Raw genomic sequence first — 24,767 nt, 5'->3', positions numbered from 1 at the left:
TCCACCACTATAAATGAGACCTTGTCCATGAATGCACATGATTTTTTTGTGTGTGGTTGGACGGGTGAGCCAATCCGTCGGTCAGACTGACGAATTTCTCCCATCCAAGGAGAGTGGGCCGCCCCTATCATAACGTCACATGTGGGATGGATATTGAGTCGGCCATCCAAGTCGCTACTTGAGTTTCGCAGTTACACTCCCAATCCACATCAAGGGATCCCCACCATTCACATGTGACCAGTCAAACCCATAACGTACATAAATCAGCCGCAAAACGACAAGCATGAAGTTTTATTCATGTTAATCTGCTTGTGAGAAAACCAAAAACTGAAAATTTTGAATCCGTCAAAAGCGTTTAATTTCATATTGGTCATCGAAATCATCCGTTTTCGGTTTCATAAGGATTCGCATGCAAATGATTTCAGATTTGAATGATTTATAACAGTAATTGTTTGGAAAATCTAGAAGTCTGACATTTCGGTTGTAAAAGTGTTTGATTTTTCTTTAAACTCGACGTATAATTGTATTCAACATCAATAAACGAAGAGAATTTATCTAGTAATTAAGTAGATTGAACATTTTAAGATAAACTAAATGTAACAAAATATTGCTTTGATTCAAAAGAAAACAACACCAATCCACTCTTCAGATCTTGCAATAACGTACTAACATTTATAGGGGCTACACAAAAGATAAGGTGAAATGCAGGACACCATGTGTATGATACAATGTGTGAGAGAAGCTTAGTGATGTGGTGGTGGGGAGGCTGAGACTTTGGGAGGGCACTGGTAGCACTTTGCAAACAACCCAAAAGTGTCAACTTGCCTGATGAAGTTGGTCATGCTAGCCCACCCTCCGAATCCGAACCCGACTACGAGCACCCACACCACGATGAATGCGTTCACCACGTACATGCCTGTCCAGCTCGGGAGGAAGAACGGAAGCTTCTCTGCCGCATTCTGCCCACACGAAAATCACACAATTGCACTTTAATAAGTAATGCAAGACCAGTGTTGTCTAATGAAATGAGTTGCAGACAAATATGTGCTAGGTTACATTGTCTACGAGGCCTCGGGCACACGCACATACATACACAGACGTATATAGTGGTCTAATGGGGAGATTAGGATTGAGGCATTACCTGGCGAGCAGCGGCGGATTTGAAGGTGAGCATATGAGCTAAGGCGGGTATGACGTAGACGGTGAAGCTGACCAAAAGAGCGCCAACGGCTGAATTAATGGGACCGAAGAAAGGAAATATGATGGCCAAGAACCAAATAGGTATCACCACAGGCAACCTGGCAATTGCCCTCAAACATATGCTCTTGGTGTCATGCATTCCAATTACTTTCTCCCAAACGAAATACAATGGCGTACAAGCAAACCCGAATGTGATGAACTGCATATGCCAACCACATGGGAAAATTACATAACCAAAATCGAAATGTTTCAAATTCGAAATCATGGCTCCGAGTCTAAAGCAACCATAGTAGCTTAGCTGCTTAGGCAGCGCCAAAACAGCTAGAAAATTTAACAATGTGTACAAGTAACTAGAGTCATCATGATCATCACCTGGTGAATGAGCATCAATGTGACACCCGCATCACGCCACTTATTGCGGGGAAGGAGCGAGAAGGCGTTCGAGTGGGTGAGGAGTTGGTCGCCAAAGGCCCAGTACACAGCAGTTGCAGATGGAAGGGTTAGAGTGAATACATAGAGGGTAGCAAAGAGATAGACATACTTAAACTTCTGAGGCTTCCACATTGCATGCATGATTTCCCTGCAAACAATAACATCAATTATACCACTTATTATTCCACTTTTATTTTCCACTTTTATTCTCTCATTTATATAAGCATGATCATTCAACGTCACTCAGTCTTCACTTTGTCGGAACATGTCATGAGTTCGAACTTCAGGGCAATAATTGTTAATAAAAAAACAAATTTTCTCACTCATATCATTTTCATGTCCCTTTCATAATTTTCACTGCTCTCTTCAACCCATTAATGGCAAGCAAAAGCTGCATAATAATGAATTCCACTGTGCAAGAAAACCCTTTTGAAAACTGAGTAAGAAAATAAAAATAAAAATAAAAAGGAAGAAGGAACATCATGATTAATTCAAGTCAAAAATTTAAAATTTAGTAACACTTTAAATAAAGACTCACACAGTAACGGCGTGGCCGCCGAAAGTGTACAGTATGTTGGTGGCGCCGGTGAAATACAAAACCAGTTTATCTGGTCCCGAGTGTTTCACACCCTCAACCTGTACATCCAAAATAACAGAGCCAAAATCAACGGTGGATAAAGAACGCAGAGATAGCCGAAGAGCGATCAGGGACGTTGATGAATGATTAAAATTAAATTTTTTACCTGGCCATGAACAATGGATGCAATGGTCATGTACCAGGCAGTGTAGGTGGTCATTCCAAGCCCTAAAAAGGACCAAATTCTGTAGTTGTGGAAGGAGGGGATGAAGACTGTGGTGGCACAGCATGCTCCAAATATGTAGGTCCATGTCCTCTTGTCCAGATGGTCATTTATATAGTATATGTTGCTGCATAATCAAGCATTAATTAACAACACAACTCAATAGTTAAGTACTGATCAAACGAAACAAGACGGGAAACATGCGCAAACAGAACTCGTTACGAATTTTTAATCAAAATTAGAACTCGCTGACACTAAACAGACAATAATTAACCCCTTTGAACTCCAGTAAACGGAAAAACGCACAAACACAACCGGTTACAAAATTTTAATCAACGTTGAAATGGGAACACTAAACAGACAATAAGCCGTATAAAACCCACATTTAGTGTTCTTCAAATTCAATTTTTTGATTAAAAACATATATCCGGTTTTATTTGTGCATATATCGAAGAAAAGCCCATGTTTCTAAATTTTGTTTATAAAATGATGAATTAAAAATGACATACCTTGCACAGCCTATAAGTTGGATGACAGATCCAAAGAGGAGGAAAGTGCAGTTGAAGGCCAATCCAATGGCTTTCCAGTAAGGACCCAGCAAACCATCCAACACTTCAAACCACTGATAAAAAAAATCCCCACAACAGAATCAAATCAAGAACTTTTCTTTTTTCTTTTTTCTTTCTCTGAATTGAAAATTGAGTGAAAAAATGGTTTGGCATTGTGAGAAATCATCACCTGGATGACATGGTTCTTGAAGCTGACATTTTCCTTTTCTTTTCGGCTTCGATATTCGACGTAGAGAATGCTGATCAGATAAGCAGTCCAGCTCCCCATGATCCCGTAAAATACCTGGAATATGATCCCCGAGAGCATTCCCAGTTGGGAGAAGGAGTAGGGCAGAGTCAGCAGAACCTGAGCAACCTGTTCTTGTTTTGACCAAAACAGAACAGAACAGGGCAGGACAACGTTAGATTATCAGAATTTGTGTCCGAAAATGTGAATTTTGAGGTGGGATTTTGGTAAATCTGTGACCTGGTTCGATGCGCAGCTGAACCAGGCGTCGTAGACGGAGCCGCCATGCCAGAGGAAGCTTCTGAGGTTAAAACCCGAGTTCTGATCTGCTGCGTGTTCTTCTTCTTCTTCCTCTCTGCCGTCGGTCTGGTTGAAGGTTATGGCCTCCTCTGATTGCTTCTGGGCTGACATTTCTTACGGATTAAAGAATCTGAAACGTTTAACAGACATGTTAAACCATGAGATTAAGGATTAATCACTCCAATAATCAAAACCCAGACAGCAAAAACAGAGGAAAGTGAAGAATAAAAAGATACTCAACCCAAATCAAATAAAAAAATCTGACTTGTTTTGGATGATGGAAATGTGTGAAAAGGAAGAGGGTTTGTTGGGGATATACAATGGAAGCTTTTATGTGGATTTGACAAATGTGAGACTCTCTGCAGAATCGGTTACTTTCTTTAACTCCTCTCACTCTTGAGAGAGAGTGTGTGTAGAGAGAGAGAGAGAGAGAGAGAGAGAGAGAGAGATTTATCTCGTTTTGGTCTTTGAATGAACGAAAGGAAAGCAGAGAGAGAGAAACACGAGCATGCAATTGCAGTGGCACTTGGGTTGGCCGTTGCAGAGAGTTTTTAATTCTGAAAACTTCCAAAGATTGGAACTTTAAAAATAAAGATATAGACTTTAGGACTCGTGTCAGACGCAGCCGAATTTCACCCCCTCTCTCCTCTGCTCTCTCTCTCTCTCTCTCTCTCTCTCTCTCTCTAAACTTGGCACAATCCGTGGCAGGAGTCAAAGATGATTCTGTGGGAAACAGAAGAAAAGAAGGGCAAAAGGGGAAGTTTATGGTGTTTTATGGGGATTTTGATTCCTGGGTTTTTGAGAGAATAGAGAGAGATCTGACAGAAAGAAGGCACCTGAGAAGGAAAAGAGCTGCAGAAAGACCACTACTTTTGTGTATAAGAAAATATAATACAATTATTTATAATATATTTCAGAAGAAATTGAGAAGACAATAGAGCCAAATGAACAATGTAATTACCAGAGCACGAAATCTATTCCCTTCTCTTTCTCAGTTTCTCTGTCTCTGTGCACTGTGTTTCTGTCAACTGTTGCAGAGAAGTTAGCTTCTATAAGAAAACTTCTCGCTCTCTCCCCCTCTCCCTATTTCCCTCTCTCTCTCTCTCTCCCCCTCTCTCTGTGAGAAATACTGAAGTAGTTTTATAATGGCAGAAATGGAGGTGGTTGGACGGATTAAACTTGGATAATTCACTGCCCCAAACTAAATCCAGCTTCAGTCTTTTGTGTCAAATTCTCCTTTTTGTGTATCTCTAATATTATTTTTGTTACCTGATTTTTCTTTAATTTATTCGAAACAAATGTTAGAAGAAAAATAAATTAGTGAAGAAAAAACGAATATGAAAATTACTTTCTTTTTTTATTATGGTAAGTACATTACAATTATATCATACATTACAATTATATCATAATTTGTATTACAGTTGTTTAGAATGCCAATTAAAATCGTGAGCTCATGTATTTAAAGTCATTGTCATAAATTGGTTTGACTCGTAGTTTGATAATTAATAGTTACATATGTAATATGTCAAATTGTTTGGTAATAAAACATTATTAGATAAATAAACTTTGAATTGTAGATTTTACACATGTCGTATCCACATCGTGCAAGCGAAATATTTCTATATATGATGGAAATCCAAATATGCTAGTAAATCTCCATTGATTAACTTCAAATCCATGGTGATTATAATCATTGATCTTATCTTATACTCTTGAGAAATCTCTAAATTTTCATGAAGAGTGGAGAAGACTTACAAAATTACTTAATTACACTTAAGAGCTAATGTTCATTAGCACCTATAATATAATAAAAGATTTTCAGTGTACCGAGAACATGTTTTAGTATATCATGTGTTATAATACAATTTGTTTGAAACTTGAAAAAAAAATCAACCGATTGTATTATTACACTTGATGTATCAGGCTGTGTTCCCGACACACTAAAAAATCTCTTTAATATAACATGGCCCATCCAATTCAATATGCAGTCACTCATCTCTGTATTTCATTTACTGTACATGTGCATATAACCTAGAAGCGTTCAATAAATATTTGCATGATTTCTCCAACCCCTAGGCCTTTGATATATCTATAGTTACTTCTTCACGATTTATATGAATGAATAATAGTGTATGGCTATCGCTCGACAGATCCAACGTACGTTGCAAATAACAAGCTGATGACTCCCAAGAGCTATTATCAACTGAGTCATTTAATTGTTGAGCTCGTTTCGAGTCTTTCAATTCTTGGATGATCTTTCAAGTCTTGGTACAATGAATTTCTTAGGCTTTTTATGTGCACTTTGGAAAGAAGTATATTTGGACATGACTTGTCATACAGTCCTATAATATAATTGGATTGGTAATACAATGAAAAATAAACATAAACGTTTATTATTAAAATGCGTTTGAAGAGATTCGATGAATGAAATTTTGTGGAGAAAGTCTCATTCTTTAAGAATTTGGTGAACTGCTCCTTTAACATGCAGTCAAAAAGTAAGCAGAATTAAACCTTTTAATGGAGACTTTAACCTCTATCAAAATCACCATTAACGTCTGTTTAGTTTCCTTTTTATCATGAGTGATTAGATAATAAACATGCCTATAGTGGGTGGAGGGGCCTCCTTCTCACTTGGTTCTTCATCTTTTTACTTAGCTTTTCCATAATATGCTCCCTGTCTCTCTTTTCTCAATTATCTCAATCTGACTCATAATTCATGCTAATTAATTCATTAATTAAAATTTGCATGGCTCACCACCTTAATTAGTCATCTGGTTTAATTTTTAGGGACATCATCCTAACCTAATAGTGCCTATCAAGTCGATTGTATGGACAAATTTACGTCTCTCTCAACCGTTTCCCCCTTTTTTTTTAATTAAAAAAAAAACAATTGGTGGCGAGCCACGATTTTCAGCTGTTTTAAAATAACCGATGAGATTAAGAAGAATCATTAAGTAGAAGTAGTCTAGCTAGTTCTTGTTCCCATAAACCTTTTGTGAATACTAGAAGTATATATTATGCATCACGCATGCCCAAGCCTAAACAAAGTATTAATTTTGGGATTAGTGAGCAAATTAAGGTAATGATCAAAAAGCATTAGATTGGAAATGTAGACGGGTAGTACACATTCGGAACAATCGCATAATTATAGAAAATATTTGAATTCTTACGTATAAAGAGCGAAACAGTGTTAAAAAAAGATTATACTCAGCAAGTATTTCATTCAATTTTCAGTTAACTAACATCAATGGGTGAAGAATATATATATAATATTGCATTAATATATACACTGTATATAACAAGAAGATTATGGATTCTAAAAAGGGAAAATTAGGTTCACATCCTTCTCTTTATTACTCCATTGATTAAAATCCTATTCATTTTGAATTTTTGATCAAGGTCATTGGGTATTAATAACATCATTAATTATTTGAATAATAAAATATTTTTATTTTTAAATATATTCCTTTAGTGTTAAAAAATGTTACAATTAGGATATTTATATTCATGGCTAAATTTTTTATCATATATTTTTATTTTTAGTTTGTACCTATTTTTAATTTGCAAATATTTTTTAATTTGTACAAAGTTTCTTTTCATTTTTAATTTGTACCCATATATTAGTTCCTTTTTGTGCCCATATTTTTTAAAGTTTTATTTGTGTTTGTATCCATGTGTATACCATCACGCGACATTGTATATTTAATCAATGATAGAAAAATTACATATGGTATATTTATGTTTTATGCCTAAACTTTGTATCATATATTTTTATTTTTAGTTTGTACCCACTTTTAATTTGCAACATTTTTTTTTTTAATTTGTAGTATTTTCTTTTTAGTTTTATTTTGTACCCATGTATTAATTTCTTTTAGAACCTATATTTTTAAAAATTCATTTGTACTCATATTTTTTAATCTTTTATCTGTACCCTAATTTGTTTATAATGTACCCATTCTTCTTTATTAATATACCACTTTGTTATATGTGAAATGTACCAATTTTTTTGTAAAATGTACCAATTTTTTTAACACTATGGATACATTCTTTTGCCATTTATTATTTCTTATTTTTACATAGTTTTTATCCATTTATTCAATCAAAATGTTTGAATTTTTTTATTGTAACAGTTTCTAATAGTATTATAATGAGGGATTTTAAATTTATAGGATTATAAATCTCATAAAATATCTAACAATTAATGTCAAAACTATAAAAATATAAATATTAATAGTAACATAATGAGGTGTACAAAGTCAAAGGATCTTGATCAAACTTTAAATACTATTAAGGTTTTAATCAAAGAATGTTAAAGATTAGGGACCGCATTTAAAGTATCCCTTCTAAAAACCATTCGTCTCAAACCATGATATATAACTAAGGTTCAACCTATGCCGCAAGATATGAATTAAAAAAACCCTAGCCGTCTGCAGAAAAAAACAAACGAAAAATTCTCTACCGCCGGTTCTTTATTTGGCTTTAAGATCAGCGGCAATCTTCTTGAAAATCAATCTTTGCAATTTGCACCTACCACTAACATCATTTCAGCATGACAAATTTGGATGGTGATGAAGTGATATTATTTTTCGCACTTCATACGTAAGGGAAAGGGTCCAACCATGCCATAATCATCACAAGGCATTTGTAGGGTACCCCACAAAATAGAAGAATATTTGCTTGAACTAAGAATGAAAAGGAAGATATTGGATATATTTGGCTTCTTCCATATCTGCAAATGCTTCTCTCAGGATTTGTTTCAGAATAGCAAACTGTGAGCTCCAAGCTTTCCTCTTTGTAGTTTATTCTTGGTATTTTCTGTCACTTTTTTCCTCCCCTCAGAATCTGTCTTGGTTATCAAGCATCCTAGGACATGATTTTTGCACCCACAAAAAAAATGGTTTATAATTTTGTAAAAGATCCATTACATGTATATTTATATAAATATATCGTTTGTACAAAAGTTCGACATCTCTCATCTCTAGTTTAGTTAGAGAAAAATATTTGATGCACATATTTTTTAATATACGCACACTTCATTTGAAAACTATTTTAATTATCTTTCACTTTATTCGATGCAAATTTCATTGAGAAAAGAAAAGAAAAAAAAAAAAAAAAAAAAAAACCTCTATGAATTTGAGTCCCAAGATCTGAGAAAATTTTTAGTGCGCTGAAAAATTGGTGAAAATCGAACTTGCATAAGAGTACATAAAGATAACTACTTTCCGCCACTACGATAAAACGTCTTTGTTGATGGCAAACTCTTAGTTTGGAATGTGATATGAAAATTTCAACCTATTTGAAATCTCGAAGTTGTTGCTGTTTGAACAATGGAACCTTGAATTTTTTATATAATTTTTTTTTATACTAGCTGAGTTCTAAATTTCTTCACTACTAAACTTGTTCTCGTAGATTTTTAATTTAGTGAAGCTAGGGTTTTGGTTTGGTATATCAGATTAATGAATCTGATATGTAGGTTCGAAAGAACATTATTAGTGAACCTTGTTAAACATGTGATTTCTATTAACGAGCTTGATACATAGGTTCAAGTAGGGCTGAGTCATCGTTGCAACATAGAAATGCTGCTTAGTTGGATCAAAAGTTAATGGATTTAAACTACTAAGCAAAATTTTCAAGTTAAACTCAGTAATTGACTATGATTCTAATCTTATATCTAATTATCTAAAAAAAAAACTATGTAAAAGTCATTTTTCTAGTTAGATTACAATACAGCTCGAATGAGAAAAATTGCTAACCTCTCGTTGGAAATAAAATTTAATCAATGATAGAAATTAATTATTAATGTTGGACCCAAATCTATGAACGTTGACTCAAAAATTCATCATTTCTAAGATTGTTATGATTGTTGTTGTATCTGTATTGAGAAGATGCGACAAAGTGTTTGGATCATTGTGCAATGCCTTAATCAAGTGTCCAGTGGCATGACAAGCCGATGATCGTAACTATGTCCACCATCACCCATTCCAAAGTGCCTCACCGGGCCACACCAAATTCCATCGGCTAAATAAAGAGTGCAAAACACAACATTTTTAATATATAATCAATCATTAATTTGATGGTTTAATGTTGCTGGATATGTTTAATTAATTTTTTGTAAATATAAAATGTTTTGGATCATCTTCTTCAAGTTTATGTGGCTAAAGCTTAATCATTGATCTGCATCAGCCTGAAAATTTAGTAATGAATATTCTGAATGTAATATGATTTGGGCGTTTGGTTGGTCCACCAATATTTTCAACTTTATTTGCATGAATAATAATTCGGTTTTTATTATTATTAGGTTTACAATTTGTGCGTATAATTAGTGATATTGGAATGCTAATAATTGTATTAGTGCATAATGTTTTTTTTTGTTAGGTCATGATATCATTAACGAGTCCTTTGTAAGTTTTACATGCTTGTGTGTATTTTGCTCTACGTAAACTCTAATTTGATTCACGAGTAAGAAGTTTCGAGTTCTAAAGTCTGTTTATAAGAACAAACTATGTGAAGTAAATGGAATCAAAGCAGGCAACAACCATCAAAATGATTCAATTCAAAATCATACTAAGACTTGTTTGGAAGTGCTTATAAATGACTAAAAGCGTTTTTTATTTTGGTGAAAGTATTTTTTGAACTAATTCTTAGCAAATTTAAAAGTGAATCATGAAAAAACACTTAAAGTGTTTCCTACAAGAAACACATAACCGGTGCTTCTTGCAAGAAAAATAGGAAGCACCTTCAAATGCTTTTGGAACCCAAATTTTTTATTTTTTGTTGTTGTAAAAGCTAGTTCAATTATTTTAAAAATACTTCCAAACAAGTCCTAAATACATTTAGAAAAAATCATGCTAAATAAGACAATTATCTCCTACATGTCCGTTGTCCACTACAACCAAATCCATCCTTTTCAACCCTACAATTTCTTTCTTGCTCCACACTTTACACTACCAAGTGACAAGTTTATCTCTAAGTGTCCGCTAATAAGGGAGTAACGCTGTACCAATGTCGATTGTATAGAAAGAAAGATTCTACTGTGTAACCAATGATATATTATTGTAAGATAATCTAATTTGATATTGGAGAGACATGAGCCTGTTGCTCTAGTAGTGTCGAATTCCACGGACCATGTGTTAGTTAGCATGGAGTCTTTTCAAAGGACACCTTCCACCACCTACCCAATCTAATATGAAATATATCATGGACTTGGAGACTTGAATTTTGGTCTTTTGTCTGCCATTAATGGCTCCCATCGATTTTGCATCCATTAACGCTCACAGAAATTGTGCTGCAACATGAACTCACTTGTCTTTGTCCCTCTCCTGATTTCTGACCTCTCATTGCTGGCTCTAACTTCCGTTACCCTTCCCACTTCAGCAAAAATCGAAGTTTTGGGCACGGTTGTCTGGCATCTGCGTTGCATAAGGCATCACACTCGTAGACGGACACTCTAAATAAGATAGCATTGTTATCTTATTGTGAGTGTGTTGTCTTACACATCAGCCGTAATCAAGATATTGATTAGAGTATGTCGCGTAAGATAACACGTTCACAATGTAGCATAACCATGTGTGTGGCTCCCAAGGTCGTATCCATAAAGGACAAAATTTTCAATTTTAATAAGGATGATGTTATCCACACGCCTCTTTTTACCTTCTACACAATCCTCATAATTTCCGATTGTTTACTCGAATAAATTGACAAAGGTCAAAAGATATAAATTATCAGAGTTGTGTGAGAGATAAATGTATGGATAACATCACCCCTTTAACAATCAAGTAGGAGCCTAAGGCTTGTGCAAGAAGCACTTATGCTCACAAGCACTTGATTATTTTAAAAAAAAAAAATCAAATACTTTTCTAGTTTTGGAGGTGCTTCGCCAAAAAAGGCTAATTTATTAAATTTTTCATTAATTTAAATCATGTGACTTGCATGTGTTTAAGGACTTATCTTTTTTTTTTTCTTCGAAAAAAAGAGTACAAAGTTAACTTGGAAGGGTAAATTAGAAATTAGATTCGCAACCAATATGCAACGTTAAAGGCATATAGGCGAGGAAGTGATGGTATTAGCTTCTAATATGTGTTACGTGCAAGTCACGTGACTTAAGTTGACGAAAAATAGGTTATAATAGTTTTAAATATAATAGTAAGGATGAAATTAGCAATTTTAATGAATTTAGGGACTTGTTTTACCGAAAAAAAATAATTTTAAAACCTAATTTTCACTCAGGTGATAATCCATAAATTAATCAGTAGTTTACCCAAAATTTTATTGTCATTTTTGAGATATGAAGGACATTCAGCTAGAAGATAAATTGTATGATATAAATTCTCGTACAAGCTACATTTGAGAATCGAAAAATGGGTATACCGGAAGCTCGTCAAGTATGCAGAACAAAGAACCCTATTTTACTTTCAATACTCGACTACACGTGGAGTTGAAGAACCCTAATAAACCCATCATCAAGAATTCTATTGTCACGTTTTCACTTTTCAGTTTTTCGGTACCAAGATTTAAGCCAAGAAGATGAAGATCATCGGGAAAATATCAACAATTGCCAATGATTCTTCCATGTTGTTGTCAATCCTGCTCACACCAACAAGACAGATTAAGAACAACGGACCATGAACGAGCGTATGCAAACTGCATCCAGTTTTAGTGATGGCTTCGAATTCAACACCATTTGATGGTCCCGAAAGCAAAAAGAGCAAACCTGATGGCAAGTTCCCCTTGTTTTTGTTACTTGAGAAATCATCCAAGTTGACGAAGGCCCGATCCTGCCTCGTTACCTGCTATCCCGAACTCGGAAATAAAAGAGAAAACGTTGCACTTCTAAAAAGGAAGAAGATGGCTGAAAGCTACAAGCATTTCAGGCATGAAGAACTGATGAAGTTGACCAGGGAGCAGGTGCGGTCACACTTTTTGCAGGATTCCGAAAAAGGCTTCTTTCTTTGTGCATTTGTGGAAAATATCTACTTCCTGTTCTCGTCGTGAGCGTTGATATTCTGAGGGGACAAATATCGTAGAACCGTAAGGAAACTAAGACGTGTGCGTGGACTGTGTAGGACATGCAAAAAAGACGCACTAACCTCTGTTCTAGTGGTCATCAGACTCATCACACCTTGAAGCTGTTTGGCAGCCCCCGTAACGTACATCAACTATTTCCATGTTTTTAATGGTTTGCAATTCCGTAAAATGCTTCTTGAAAAAACATCGTGCATGTGCTTTTCTAAAAAGAGCTTCAATAACCAATAAGCACTTCACACCCATTCCGAAAGCAATCCCAAACAGGCCCTGAGGTTTCTACGTAAAATTTTCAGTAAGATTATTCTTCAAATGCACTTATTTTTGGGCCTATTAAAGGGTCAAGTTCACTTGGGCCTATGACTCTATGAGCCCAATTCTTAATTAAAACCAAAACGGCCCATCCATCACAGCCATCAGATCGAAAAAACAAAACTAATTTACAACCGTCCGATCTAGGTTTACATATCTCTTTCCCTCCACCCCACTATATAACCCCTCACTATCAACAGTTTTCCTCTTCCTCCCGCCTCCCAAGCTTTCTAGGTTTTCTTAGTTCCTCCAAAACCCTAGTCTTTCAGTAAAAAGAGAGGTTAAAGGACGGCACCGTCGCTGTCCGCCTTGACAGAGCCACCGCTTCGTCTTGGCCCTCGGTTTTGGTCTTGCTCTCTTTCCCAAACTTCCAATTTCCACTAATCTCACAAGCCCTAATCCCCCTAAATCGCAATGGCCCCTAAACCCTCCAAGGCCGACAAGAAGATAGCCTACGATTCCAAGCTCTGCTCCCTCCTCGACGAGTATGGTCAGGTCCTCATTGTCGCCGCCGACAACGTCGGCTCCAAGCAGCTCCAGAACATCCGCAAGGGGCTGCGCGGAGATTCCGTCGTTCTGATGGGGAAGAACACGATGATGAAAAGGTCCGTCAGGATCCATGCGGAGAAGACGGGCAACAGTGCTTACCTCAACCTTGTCCCTCTCCTTGTGGTACGTTTTTTGGCTCCATTTGTGGTTGCTGATTTGTTTGTATGAGTTGGTTTTCTGATTTGTTGTTGTTTTTGGGATTTAGGGCAACGTCGGTCTGATTTTCACAAAGGGTGATTTGAAGGAAGTCAGCGAAGAGGTTGGCAAGTACAAGGTAACCGAATTCAATTTCCTTTTTCGTTGTTTGAATTCATGATATTATCAATGTTAATGCGTTTTAGTGGTTGTAGTGATTTAAGATGCGTATTGTGTTATGTGAAACTGTAATATGTAATTGTTTGTTGTGTAGATTTCAAATTGGTATGAAATTTAGTGTATTTATGATCGAAACCCAATTTGTTGAATTACCCGTAAGAGTAAATTTATGCTGGTTTTGCTGTTTTCGAATGTTTTTAAATCCAACAAGACCATTTACTTTCAAATATGATTATGTACATGGTTAAGCATTTTGGTCTGTTGTGTATGCTTGAGTTCATGCTATTATTATTATTTTGCATCTCATTTGTAATGTTTTGTATTGCTTATTGTATAATAGAACATGACACGTTGGTACAATTGGGCTGGACTTGGCGCTGATTTTCTGCTAACCAGGGTTTTAGTCTGCACCTCTGTATCTCAGTTCTATGCTTATAAGCAAAATCTGGCTCTTTTTTTTTCTTCATATCTTTAGGTTTTTTAATATTTTTAGAAGATTCTCTTTTCTCTACAAACTTTGATGGTTTCGTTTTGAATTTGTGATGGGGGAGATTGATCCATCCCTAACTGGGCAGTTAACGAGCAGGTTACTTATACCTTTATATTCCCTAAGTAAACTTCGCATATAGATTGCTGTTGATGTCGATGGTCCTCCCTGCTTTGGTTGGGAGCTCCTCCGTTGACGGTGTTGTCATATCCCATCGCCTTGTGGAGCAGTATCATTGCTTTTACTACTTGGGCATGCCCATGATACCTACATTTTTCAGAAAAAAAAAAAAAAAACTTTTCAAAAAATTATTCTAGAGTTACTTCTTCTCAAGTATACCTTAACAAAAGGTGACATCTTTTTTTGACTTAGATGATTATACATGGGTTTAGTTTGCCTCATGATATTTTTTTGTTAATCTTGCAATCAATCCCATTTTGTTTATGTGTTTTACTATATCTATCTAATTGCTAGCTGTATTTAATTTTGAATTGAGTAGGTTGGAGCCCCTGCTCGTGTTGGTTTGGTTGCTCCAATTGATGTGGTGGTTCCTCCTGGTAACACTGGTCTTGACCCATCTCAGACCTCTTTCTTCCAGGTGTGTAAATAATCGTTCACAATAAATGGTGATTACTTTTTTGTGGGTGTGGTAGTTCTGACTTGGTATGTTACGCATTTCAGGTGCTCAACATCCCCACCAAGATTAACAAGGGTACTGTTGAAATCATTACCCCTGTTGAACTTATCAAGAAGGGAGATAAGGTTGGCTCTTCTGAGGCTGCCCTACTTGCCAAGCTTGGAATAAGGCCATTCTCATATGGTCTTGTTGTCCAGATGGTGTATGACAATGGTTCCGTCTTCAGCCCAGAGGTGCTTGATCTGACTGAGGATGATCTCATGGAGAAGTTTGCTTCTGGTGTCTCGATGGTTACTTCATTGGCATTGGCCATCTCATACCCCACCCTGGCAGCTGCACCACACATGTTCCTCAATGCTTACAAGAACGTATTGGCAGTTTCTATTGCCACCGAATATTCCTTCCCACAAGCAGAGAAGGTCAAGGAGTTTCTCAAGGTATTGTGCTATTTTTCAACTGTTTGTGTCCATTTGCTTTTCGTCATTGCTCGTTTCAGTTCATTCTTGTTGGCAAGTGATTAATTGTGGGTTAACAATGCAGGACCCAAGCAAGTTTGCAGTTGCTGCAGCCCCTGTTGCTGCAGCCCCTGTTGCTGCTGCTGCTTCAGGAGGTGCTCCAGCAGCTGCTAAGGAGGAAGAGAAGAAGCCCGAGCCCGAAGAGGAATCCGATGAGGAAATGGGTTTCAGTTTGTTTGATGATTAAGAAGCTATGGTTCATAGCTGAACTTGAGAGTGGAAATTCACATTTGCGTGGTTTAGTTTATTGCCGGGCACTATCATGTTTAATTTTTCTAATATCGGATATAATGTTTTTGGTAGTAGTGTGTTGGATATTTTGTTTATTAATATAATGTTTAGTTAGTTTATGTTGTGTACCATTTATTTAGTGGTGTCCAGAACCTGTTGAGAATATTTCAGGCTGAGACTACAGTAAGTAATTTTTAGTGCTTTTTGGAAAAGCACTTGGTAATGCCTCTTGCATTTGCGTAGTGTTATCTAGCCCAGATTACACGTTACAAAATCCCTTCTTCGCGAGGTTATAACAGGCCGCGACCAGGAGCAGCGTCGTTCATTTTCATCCACTCTTTCTGTTATCAGTTCTTTTTGCCCGTCATTATCATACCAATGGCTCCTCCGGGATCGTTGGAATTTAATTCAACAGTTATAAACAGAAATTTGCTATTTTAACATGGCGGTAATCTTAGCGTTCATCACAATCTACATACCGCTGCGCTCCCAATCCAACGACAAAAACCCCCAACCAGGCTGCTGGGTTGTCGCAGAGCAGCACCGACGGCGTGGACCTCTGTTTCTCCAAATCTCGACGTGAGCAGCCCCGATGTTGTTGGGTTGGAGCGCTGCCGTGGGTCTGCCGTGTGCCGGTGTCATGGGTCGGGTTTTGGTCTAGACGGGTTGTGGGTTAAGAGCAGCGTGGGTTGGGTGGTGGTCGATGAGTGGGTGGGTGGGTCGAGTGATTTTCAATCCAATCCTTAGCCCATTGTGTTAGTCCACACCAAACAGTAGACGAATAGCCTAACCTAGCCTAACCTATCCCATCTAATCCTAGCCTAACCAGTCCAAAATATCAAATCTTATCCAATCTAGTCCACCAAATGTGACTTGAAGTTAGGAAATGGATCTATCTCCGATCCTTTCTATTAAATTCACCTAATCATTTAATCAGAACATTTGAAATTTGATTCAACAACTAAAGTTATTATAACTTTCAAATGAGTCTTATCTTTGTAGCCGTTAGATTAAATTTTAAAAGCTCGAATTGATTGATTGAATAGATTTGATGAAAGGAATCCATGATCCTAAAGTTATTATTTTACAAGTACACGAAGGTGTGATAGGGGTCTTTTGGTAGCGTGTATAAATGCTTTCGAGAATGAAATACATTATGTTTTAGTTTTATGACTTTCTGGTACTAAATTGGTGATACGATAACAAAGTCCCAACTAATTGCACAGATTAGATGGGAAGATGATTAGCTAGGCAGGTCAACCCCTGTGGTCCCACTATCCATCTTCAGTTGACAATACTCTGATACACGTTCTGCTTCAACTGTTTGCAAACATAGACTAAGCTCTCATTGGAGTCTCGGGTATCGATATCGTGTACAAGGGGGTCTGTATGTTATCCTAGTAACTGGCTGAATCGACATCTGCAACAGCTCGTATATCATTAGAATTTTGAATTTTAAGATGCAGACTGACGAAGAACATAATGTGATGAACTTGTGCAAAGGTAGGGTTAGCTTGCTCCTTTCATGGCTCAATCTTTCCCAATATTAGGTCCCTCTGGTCCCCTTAGCCCCATGCTACTGTTTTTTTTTTTTTTTTTTTTTTTTTTTTTTAATGATCATTTGACTTGCAAAAGACAGGAACAACGGTGGCCATCCCCTCACGTAATGTCTATCCGCATAAACCACGAACGGGGCAGGCACGCTGGTCCTTATTTCCTTAAACTAATGTTTACATTAATTAATTCAGACCCTTTTAGTCTCAATACATTATTATTTTAATATACTTTTGAGATTTATGGAGGTGGGGTAGGTCATGAGTATTGTTTAAAGAGAATTTTAATGAAAAGTTTTCGGTACTGTTCATTTTAACGAAAAATCATATTTTTACACTAAAAAGTCAATCATGATACTATTCACTTTACCTTTTATTTTGATGTAGGTGAAAATATTCATACGTATATGAAAATATTGTTAGATATATCGATGTCAATATCGGTTGCGTTCAACGAAAATTATGAAAATTTGTAATTGCTGAGTATATCAACTCATTTAGATCTAGTCAAAAGTAGAGAAACACTTCTCAAAAATAAAAAAAGTTCAAAGTTTTGAAATATGTAACGCTTCCTACATATTTTCTTTCGTGAATCGGTAAATGTATCGAAATTTATTGATTTTTCTGTATCCTGCCTATGTAGGTTGAAGTTTGCATTTTACTCCCCTACCATATTGATTCTTGATTTTTTAGATATTTCGACAAAAATAACAACAATTTTGTGAATATTTTAAATACTGGTTATGAGTCAAGAAGCATGAACAACCAACAAAATGTCCACGCAAAAAAAAAATCTTAATCTTAACTAGAACGAGGTTTTTAATCTAGGAGTGGCAAGTGGTTGATTGACGTTGGTGTTTAAAGTTTAATGCGCTAATCTTGTATGAGTTTGAGTTGTGCACGTCGCGGGGTGCAAAGTTATAATCTTTGTTCCAAATTTCTTGTGCTGGGAATCTTTTGGTGTTGCTTGTCGTGCACTATGATGATTGATGGGACAATAAAATGGTTTTGTGAATTGTGACTTGGGTTTGGGATATTGTTATCATCCGTGTAATATTATCCAAGCACGCTAAGAATTTTAAGAACAAAAACATTGTTCTGTTTTGTAATGGTTTGATTGTTTTCAACGATCAATTTCAGATAATAATGTCGATACCATTATAGAAGTGATTCTTTATCTTAATAATTTGACCTTTTCCATCGTGGAGTATTATCAGTTTATTCATGTTATATCATATAAGTTTCGTTATTATTAATATAATAAATAGTTGCACGATCCGTTAATCAAACATAAAACAACACGAAAATAACAAATTTCGGGTGAACTCATTAACAAGTTGGGACGTTATCGGGTTCCCCGTTAAGAACTCATTAACGAGTCCGGTTATGTGTTAAGAATCTGGTAAGATATTGTTTGCTAGATCTATACATTAGATATAACAATTTCTTGCTTGACGTGTCAATCCGACACGAAACGACACGACCCGTTAACGAATCAAGTCGTCACTAGGTCACATGTTAAGGACTCGTTAAGATAGCAGGTTTGACACAACACAACCCATAAACTAATGAGTATGACACTACAAACGACACGAACACGACAAATACGACCCTTTTGCCACGTCTAGATGACACCTTAACTATTGCTAATTGATTTTAAAGAAAGTTTAGTGTTATGACATATGAATTAGTAATATCATGTGAACACTCTGACCGTTAATCCAAAAACTTTCTCATCATGATGCTCAAAGAGCTAATAAAAATGAGCTACAATGGCATATAATTGAATAGAGGTCAATTTGTTTTCTTTTGAGATATAATTGAATAGAGGTCAATTTGTTTTCTTTTGAGTTGATTTGTAACGGTGCTATTTTGTTGGTATAATTCTAAGTCACACAACGTGAACGTGGACTTAGGCAAACTGATGGCTAGAAAATTCGTCGACCTAATCTTTTTCTTTGACGTTGGTCATTTTTCTTAGTTTCTTCTAGTTAGAAACTAAGAATATTAAAATGTTCTAGACCTAGCTACAATCTCGAAATATGTTTCTTTTAGTCATTCATAGATATTTTCGTTCATAACGCATTTTTTTATTTTTTAGTAGTTTTTTATTTATTGTTTGAGACGTTTGAATTATAATATTAGATATATTTAAAAAACTACAATAACATCGCCAACACCTTTTTTTTTAACTTGGTACGATGTAATATGAACAACTGAAGGTAACATTTTTTATAACATCTTACATAGATTCCGATTCAATCCTATCTAAAGAAGTGGATAAAGTTGGGGGCAATCCTTAGCATCCGGTGCATGATAGCGAATAATCCCCCACTTTCTGCCTCAAAGCATGCTTCCTTGCTAGGCAACCACTCCTAGCCCACAATTGACTTTCCTCCCAAGGTCAAATAAAGCAACATCAACGGCAAAAGTATCTATTAGATATTAAAAAATAAATAAAATACAATTTTGTGCTTGTGTTATTGGCTCCTAATAAAAATGGGTACATGCACTCACGATTGCAACTATCTACTCGTTTCGTGAGCTCTTGTTTATCCCACCATAAGCTGTTGGACATTTATCCATATCGAAAACCGGCCGACTTTCTTAAATCTAACTAAACAACACCGTATAGCTTATTGCTTGATTAATTCAACTTCATTTTAAATGAATCCTGCAATGCAACAGAAAAGTTACCTTTTTCTGATTAAAAAATCACAACTTCGAATCGTGGAAATAACCTTTTTGAAAATCAAGAATAGGGTTACATAAAATAAATGTTTTTCTCAACTCTTGCAAAGCAGGAGCCTTTTTAACTTGAAGTTACTTTTTTTTTTTTTTTATCTATGCCTCTGATGATTTGTCTATTTCTAATATACTTCACATCTAATACACATTCTACTCGAAAAATAAATTCGAACTCTGATGTAAAAAATGAGTAAATTAATTCTAAATAATATGGTTACGCTTGGTTTGCAAACTCTGTGTATGTTGAGTGCAAATACAAGGACCCAATTTTACGTCCAATTGTTTTTTTTTTTTTTAATAATTAAACACCAAACTTTTATTGGCTTTTGGTTGCTTTTGATGGGGTGGGCATATCCAGACTACCATACGTGCACGAGAACTTAACGGCTAAGCCAACTAACCATACCCATCCCAACTGCACCCGTCGTCGGATCATACAACTCCACCACCACCACTACTGTACGGCCAACATGGCTGCATCCTAGTGGCTTGTTAGGCACCGCCGCACAACAGTGATGATCCCACGTGTCCCGCGCACCTGTGAAGTGGGTAGCTCACGTGACCGCCACACCACGTGTCGGGAGGTGGGGGCACGTCTCACATGGTTAACCCCGCGTGATTTGGTTGGCGACCAAAAAGCGTCGCCGAGTTGGAAGGCACTTAGATTGAGTCTCGCTTTGGTGGGCCAGCGGGTAGCGGACGCGTGGCTAGTTGAAGGCGGTGGGATTGGCAGAAGTTGATGGCGGTAAACGCGGGGGATATGATCCAATCCATGTCCAACTTGTTTGGGGATAAGAGATTTTTTAGTGTTCTCGGAATACAGGAATGAACACCACATATTATTGTACAAATGGACAAAAGCTTATTCTCAAATATCTCTTCAATTGTACAATAACATGTTGTTCGAGACGCTAAAATATCTCTCAGTTGATTGAATTGGATTTGGAAAAGGAGCGGAAAAAAGACAGAGTTGAAGTTAAAGAGAGTGATTAGCCACTGATGGCGACATATGGTTTGGTGTCATCTAGGAATGCGGAGGCAAGCAATATACTTGGGTCATGCAACACCATCTTTAGTGCACATTTTCAACAAAGATGGTTTAAGCATGTCCTCATTAATGCATTGATGTTTGTAGTGTAGGGGGCAACGCCGTCGCAATCGTCGCAGCGTCCTCCTTCCTTGTAACCCTCTTGCACTACCTCTTCTTGTTATGAGTTATCCAAACAGTCCCCAACGGGAAGATGGACGTACAGTGCATACCCATAATTTGAATTGAAGAACGCAATGCCACGGCCACTTGGTTTATTTCGGGTTAAATATTATGAGTCATCTGGATTGGATATGTATGTATAAAGTAAATGTAGTGTAAGGTCCGTCAGTTTGGCTGCGTAATTTTATTATAAGGAAAATTAATAAAAAAAATTTAAAAGCTTTGAGTTTTAATCAAAATAATAAAAAAAAATGTTGTAAGTGAATAGTATCATAAGTGATTTTTTAGAGTAAAAATGTCATTTTCGTTAAAAATGAACAGTACCATGAATGTTCTTTTTGCTTTTCCACTTCGTTTTCACTACCAAATGTGAAACGTACAATGTTGGAAATGACATAGGTAAGTTCGAATCCTTTGAGTGCAATGCAAAACATGCAAACACCCAAATCCATCGTTCAAAATTCAAACCCTAGAGATTTCTTTAATATTTAGAAGGTGTTTAGTCATACACGAGGTTGAGACTTATAGGTGTGACGGTACATGAGCTTACTGCACATTTTCGGCTTAATTTTGACTCTCGTTGTTCTCATTCCTTTTAAAACTTCAGCTCGCGCTTGCATGTCACCATATATGAATTGTACATTTTCATGACACCATTTTCGATGTATTGCAAGATTTCAATTTTCAAATTCTGCACCAAACAACAAAGAGAATTTTAACGAAAAACACCCGGTACTGTTCACTTTAACGAAAAACCACATTTTTACATTAAAAAATCAATCATAGTCACTTTACCTTTTATTTTATCCTTATCGTTAAAATTCAAAATTTTCAAACCTTTTTCATTACTTTTCCTAACAAATAATCCCAATATGCTACAAAATTTTATTAGAGGAGCAACAAACTTCTCTATTTGGTTGCTCAAAAACTTATTCCAACCTAACAAATAATTTTCTGAAAAATTCGGATATTCTTTATTTTCCTCGCAGTCTTCGGAAAAGGAATCCTAACTTTATATGGACATGAGCATCAAGTAATTACAAAAGAAACCAAAACCCTAATCAAATTAGTCCAAACTGTTCAATCCTATCCAGAATGCTCTTCCATACGCAGTTGGCGTTTGTAAAGACTAATTCGGCTTTAATCCAATGCGAAGCGGCGGACTAAAAGGCCGTGGTATAAAATTAGGGGGAGTCGGCTGCAGTCGTTTTCTTTCCGCTTTCCGAAAAGTCCGGACAGATTTTTGAGTCCCTTCTCCTAATCCCTATCCCAACTTAACCGACAAGGGCATGGTTTCGTAAATTCTGGCTACAAACTCATGTCGCCTTCTTTAGATTTGTTGACCAATCGAGAAATGTCGACAAACATTTTCTTCTACTCAAAATTTTTGGATGACAACCAATTTTAGAGAAGGGACAACCCACGAAGCATCCAAAGAAGGAACTCGAATAAAATAATGGTCTTCTTTACAACTTGGCTACAACTATTAACCACAAAAAAAAAAAAGGATATATTATATTATATTTGATTCGACTCATCTAAAACTTTGCAAATTACAAATTTGTGGTCAGTAAATCTGGTTTAGGAGGTGTCGAAAGTTGGCTACAACTATTAACCACAAAAAAAAAAAAAAATTGATTCGACTTATCTAAAACTTTGCAAATTACAAATTTGTGGTCAGTAAATCTGGTTTATGAGGTAACAAAAGTATGGCCTAATTTGATACAATAATAAAATTTGTAGGCTTATGCAAGTCCACTATCAATAATATCGATATTGTCTCAATTTAACTGTCCATTACTAGGTGTTGAGTTTTATTTTAAAGACCTTGGTGATGTTAGAGATTGCAACTTTTATATGTTATGAATTTATTATTTATCTATGACCGGACATGAAATCTTATTCTCTAACTTTTTTTGTCCGTACAACCCAAAGTCAAAGTAATTTGAGGGAATGGTGAAGGTTCATAGGGTACGCCACTATTTTGTTCAAAAAGAGAACAAAGCCGATATAAGGGAATACAGAAACTTTTTTTCTTGTCGAAAGGGAATATAGAAACTTGATGGAGTGAGAATTTTCTATTACAGCCAGTAAGTGTTGGCTCATTTAGTAAGAGCTCTGTCATGTGTCGTCTCATCAAAGTTTGATTTTCGCTGTCTACATTCTTTGTTGGTGCATAATTTGTAAATTTTTACATAAATACATAAAAATTACAGCTGACAGATAGGTGCCAAGAATAAATCCTACCTTAAGATTATGAGTATACCTGACACTGATGGTGAAAAATAACCAATCACCGCCTCAACTTTTCTTTACTAAAAAAAATTGTCTATTACAAAAAGAAGGTACATGCATCGCCGTAAATCAATATTGTAGGTATTGTTACCAATTAAGGGAAGCTAAAAGTTGTCAATTAAATTAGACAGTTGGGTGTATAGTTGGATACAGAAATAAAACGTGTTATTTTAAAAACAAATGAAAATTGAAAAAAAAAAAAAAAAACTAATAAAAATGGTTTGAAAACTTTGAGTTTTAACAATAAGAATAAAATAAAAGGTAAAGTGAATAGTATCATGATTAACTTTTTAGTGTAAAAATATGGTTTTTCATTAAAGTGAACAGTACCGGGAGCTTTTCGTTAAAGTTCCAAAAAAAAAAAAACCCAATATGAAAGCAATTTAGCAGATAGTAGATGGACAACGTCGCTTAACGTTGACTAAAGTCAAACTTTCAACATTCCACACTAGTTTCAGGTCCATTTGAAACGAACGCAGTTATATGCATTACGAACATTATCAGATATTATTATTATTACAGGTAGTGAAAATTTCAGAACTCGAATCCTGGATAATTCCAGTACTAAAAGTTCAAGTTTTATATAGAAACAGGTGTATAGCTTGTAAAAAAAGTGCATCTTGTTGAACACTTTGGACTTGTTATCACCAGCCAAACCGAATTATGCATATGTCAACTTATATGTCTAATGAGTGAATTTATTGAGTGTTGTCGGCGCAACCTGATTACAACAAACATTTTGGTGGCACAAACATGACCCATATTAAACATTCAGAGGGTCCTTTACTCCTTGGAAGATTTGCATTTGTACATTTTCCAAATTCTAGGTGTCCACGTTAGTCCCAATCTACATCTGCGACTGATTTCAAGCATAATAAAAATATATCATAAGATTGATATGTCTCACTTTAAGAATATATCTACAAGGAAAAAAAATGCATATTATAGTTAAATAAAACAATAACATAACGAGATGGTGTTAAATTTGGGTTTTTATTTTTAGACAATGATATGTCTACACTAATAAGGTAGAGAAATATATTCAATTTGAACTATTATTCACGATATTAAAACTAAAATCTCACACTTACATGCAAGAAAAAAAATGTATTTTTTCTCACAACCCTCAAGTGGTAGTATTGCTCACCACCTTATCTATTAACATTAGATGAGTTTAATGTTAGAAATTTGTGTCTACCCACCATATAAATCTTGAAAATTAATCTTATTTAACGATAATAAATAAAATGATGAGCAAAAATATTTCCTTGTAAAAACACAACCCAATGTAATACTAATAGCGGAATACAGTTAAAAATTAAACCGACTTTTTCCTTTTTTATTTTGTTTTTGTATTTTTATTTAGT

At 35.7% G+C, this 24,767-nt stretch overlaps 2 protein-coding genes across 5 annotated transcripts; one reads left to right on the top strand and one right to left on the bottom strand.

Annotated features, from left to right (window-relative positions):
• Positions 1–586: 586 nt before the first annotated feature.
• Positions 587–4,785, bottom strand: LOC137734634 (auxin transporter-like protein 2). Of its 4 annotated transcripts, none has more exons than XM_068473884.2 (9): positions 4,489–4,785; positions 3,468–3,657; positions 3,171–3,356; positions 2,942–3,054; positions 2,376–2,559; positions 2,171–2,268; positions 1,573–1,780; positions 1,142–1,399; positions 587–959 (listed from the first exon to the last, which is right to left on the bottom strand). In XM_068473884.2, exons 2-9 carry the CDS (start codon positions 3,636–3,638, stop codon positions 744–746), a joined length of 1,434 nt encoding a protein of 477 aa, XP_068329985.1. In that variant the 5' UTR covers positions 3,639–3,657; positions 4,489–4,785; the 3' UTR covers positions 587–743. The 4 variants fall into 4 exon arrangements, with proteins under 4 accessions (XP_068329985.1, XP_088552811.1, XP_088552812.1 ...); XM_088696685.1 differs by lacking the exon at positions 4,489–4,785 and adding an exon at positions 3,769–4,379; XM_088696686.1 differs by lacking the exon at positions 4,489–4,785 and adding an exon at positions 3,793–4,218.
• Positions 4,786–13,049: 8,264 nt separating this feature from the next.
• LOC137733659 (large ribosomal subunit protein uL10z) lies at positions 13,050–15,713 on the top strand. Its single transcript, XM_068472805.2, has 5 exons — positions 13,050–13,532; positions 13,615–13,683; positions 14,711–14,809; positions 14,893–15,285; positions 15,389–15,713. Exons 1-5 carry the CDS (start codon positions 13,275–13,277, stop codon positions 15,548–15,550), a joined length of 981 nt encoding a protein of 326 aa, XP_068328906.2. The 5' UTR covers positions 13,050–13,274; the 3' UTR covers positions 15,551–15,713.
• The last annotated feature ends 9,054 nt before the right edge of the window (positions 15,714–24,767 follow it).

Source organism: Pyrus communis, chromosome 7 (genome assembly GCF_041283825.1).
Source record: "Pyrus communis isolate YQ-2024b chromosome 7, ASM4128382v1, whole genome shotgun sequence".
Lineage (NCBI taxonomy): Eukaryota > Viridiplantae > Streptophyta > Magnoliopsida > Rosales > Rosaceae > Pyrus > Pyrus communis.
This window is presented reverse-complemented; position numbering and strand designations above follow the sequence as displayed.